We start from the raw sequence: 3265 nt of genomic DNA on the forward strand, positions 1-3265 counted from the left end.
AAAAAAATATATATATATATATATAAACACAAGCAAAGAAAAAATAGGGTATTACAACTATTTGCAATTAATATACTTAAAGTAAGAAGAGAAGTGCATAGGCCCAAATTCTCAGTTAATTTGAAAGATAGTTTAATCTCACTGTTAATGAAAAACATTATTTTTGCAAAAATATGGTAAAGAAATAAAGAAACTGGGGCTGGCAGGTAATGTGGAAGTTGGGATGTTGGATTCCCACGTGGCTGATGGCTGACTCATGGTTAGAGTCCTGGCGCTGGCAACTTGCTTTCTCACTTTCTCTGTCTCTCTGGTGAGCATGTGTAACCTGTTCAAACTTAATAAAATAATAATAATACAATCAAATAAATAATTCTTTAAAAGAGATAAGTAAAGTTATAATTCCTGGTCAGTGTTAGAGGTTAATATAATAGACAAATACTCTTATTACTGCCAGTAAGAATGTAAACTGGTACAATATTTTTTGGGAATTTGAGTTGCAAGCAAAGCCTTAAAACAGGCAATTTCAGGGACCAGCAGATGGCAAAATGGTTATGTCACTGGACTCTGACATGGCCAACCACGATTTGAGTCCTGGACCCCATGGCTTGAAACTCACGATGGGCAGGTGTGTGTCCACGTCCAAATTCCCAAGAAGAGAATGGAGGAGAAGGGACTGTAGCATGGCCATCCCCCCTATGGTGGTGATTTCTGGCTTTCTGTCTCTATCTCTGTCTTTCTAGGTAGCACACATACCCTATATCAAAAGTCTCTCTCAAAAAAAAAAAAAAAAACAGGCAATTTTAGAAATTCTCGGGACCAGCAGGTGGTGTGGTGGTTAAGGGTGCTGGATTCCCACATGGTTGACCACGGTTCGAGTCCTGGACTTGGCAGCTTGCGTTCTCACTTTCTCTCTTCCTCTCTCCCTCTCTGGTCAAATTGAAATAAACAAATGAATAAATAAACGAATAAATTAATTGAAAATTTAAAAAAATCAATTCTCATAAAATATGAAAGACATGGACATGTTTGTTAACTTTTATTCCAATAAACTGGGAGACCCCCCCTCAAGCATACATATAATAAATTGGGCAAACATGCACACATGCCTGGAATGTTTTTCAAGCTACTGAGTCTGGGATTCAAATCACTTAGTCATACAATAAAGCATGACTAAATTAATATTTATTTATTTATTTTTTTGGAGAGGTTTTCACTATAGGGTGCGTGCGCTCGCCAGACAGAGAGAGACAGAAAGCGAGAAATCACCCCCCAGGGGGGCTGGTCACGCCGCAATCCCTTCTCCTCCATTCTCCTTTCGGGATCTTGGGCACGCACACACCCATGCCCGGCGTGAGTTCTAAGCCACCGGGTCCGGGACGCAAACCGCGGTCGACTACGTGGGAGTCCAGCGACATAGCCATTACGCTAACTGCTGGTTCCCAATTAAGATTTATTATGATGAAACCATTTAAAAGGCTCCTATGTAGCTCTTATAAAGATGGGTGAATATTTTAATTCTAAGTTTCATGAGGACACAGTCCCCATCTAGTATAGGTTGTTTTTACTGTTGAACCCCTAGAGCAGGGAATAAGGTCTAGGGCATAGGAGTTTAATAAATGTTTGTTACATAAATGAAAAAGTAATGTGAAGTGAGAAACAAAACTGTATAACATGTAGTTTCTGTTGAAAGTAGGTATAGGAAAAACTGGGAACACACAAAACCAAATGGGGAAAAGAGGTCACGGGCAATTTGCAAAATCAGCTTTATTGAAGTATACCATAAAATTCACCCATTGCATGTATACAGTTCAATTACTTCATTTATACAGTTGTGCAACTATTCCATACTCAACTATCCCATAACCCATACTCTTGCTTTTCTGTATTGTAAAGACAGACTTATTCTTTGAAAGGTACTCCTTTGCTTCAAATTGGGGTCGATCTGAACTCGAAATAAGTCTCCTTGAATTTGACAAAAAGCATCTTTCTAGCACAAAACGGGTTTTAAAAGCTGCAGGAAGGTCTTTTGCTGTCAGTGTGGTGAAACTTTAGGGGTTGAGCAGCCATGATACTGCACAGATTGTGTTTGATGTGCTATACAGTACAGTCATTATGCTTGATGCTTACTACTGCAAATAAAAGCTCCCACAGAATAACGAGTACTGCAGCAGTTCCCAACGAAAATAGTTACTGAATGGAACCAATGCGAGCAACTGCTTTTCCGGTCCTCAACCCTTCTAGCCCAGTGGAGTACGCAAGCTGCATACGTCTGCAACCCTCCTGGATGGCCCTTGGCCGCTCCAGTCCCTAGTCTGTCAGGGGTCCCGAGAAAAGGACCTTTTCTGAAGAGTGGGGAGACGGGGGGTATTCGCTTAGCGCCCTGCTGCAGAAAATCCTTCGGGAAGAAGCCGACTGAGATCGGTTAACGTCTAAATTCCCTTCACAGCCCGGCTCCCAGCGCCCCGCCTACGACTTCCTACCTGCAGAGAAGCACAGCAGGGACACCCGGTGCCTCAGGCGGGCCAAGCCTAGCACAGTGGGAGCAAAGAACATGGCTTCATCATCAGGATGCGCGATCACTAGGAGGGTTCGGCTTCCAGTTCCCAGGCCTTCGCGCTCTCGACTCTTCAATCCTTCTGAAGAGCCCCAAATCCAGAGGACGCTCCCAGCTAGGACCGCCACCGCCAAACAGAAGAGCCCAACTACTTCCATGCCTGGTAAGTGGCATTGCGCCTGCGCAGTAGGAAAGGCTACCACTCACCGAGGCTCCGGCGAGAAAGCTGCACCCACTGAAGTTGCGTTCCGTTTTTTAGTCCTTCCCGCCTACGGGTTCGGGCGGCTCGAGGCTTTTAAACTCGTGTTTGTGTTGTTTACATGGAGCCCTCTCCATTTTTTGCAGCATGTACGGTCTCGTGGTTTCAGAGCTAAGCTGAGCCTTGCCGTCCAGTTTTCTATGCTTGTCCTACATTACAATGGATTTAAAGGGACACGTTTAAAAATAAGTTCCCAGAATATTTCTCTTTTCAACGAATCATTTTCTAATTGACTTTTTTAAACGCGGGACTTCGTCACTACTTGGATAGAAAAGCCTGTTATCTGAGGGAAAGTTTTCCAAAGCAGCCAGATACACTTAACTCTGTTTCTGCCTAGCGCTCTTATTTTGGGGTAGGAACAAGCGTCATTTCAGCTCGAGCAGGGCTGAGTGCACTTCACGGTCGCGAGGCTGCGGGCTCCTCTGAGGAGCGACACCGTGGACGAGCCGGCC

General features: G+C 43.9%; 2 protein-coding genes across 8 annotated transcripts in view; one reads left to right on the forward strand and one right to left on the reverse strand.

Moving 5' to 3' along the window:
* The window catches only part of PIGL (phosphatidylinositol glycan anchor biosynthesis class L), a 121650-nt gene extending 118934 nt beyond the window's left edge, over positions 1-2716 (reverse strand). For all 7 annotated transcript variants that reach the window (XR_003550177.1, XR_003550179.1, XM_006153180.3 and 4 more), the window contains exon 1: positions 2481-2716. Coding sequence is in view for 5 of the 7 variants with exons in the window: in XM_006153180.3 (XP_006153242.1) it covers positions 2481-2712 (232 nt within the window). In the remaining 2 variants the exon portion in view is untranslated. The remainder of the gene's footprint in view (positions 1-2480) is intronic.
* The window catches only part of NCOR1 (nuclear receptor corepressor 1), a 184559-nt gene continuing 183993 nt past the window's right edge, over positions 2700-3265 (forward strand). The window contains 1 exon segment of the mRNA XM_014589600.2: positions 2700-2717. The gene's annotated coding sequence lies outside the window, so the exon portion shown is untranslated.

Source organism: Tupaia chinensis, unplaced genomic scaffold (assembly GCF_000334495.1).
Source record: "Tupaia chinensis unplaced genomic scaffold, TupChi_1.0 Scaffold000365_1, whole genome shotgun sequence".
Lineage (NCBI taxonomy): Eukaryota > Metazoa > Chordata > Mammalia > Scandentia > Tupaiidae > Tupaia > Tupaia belangeri.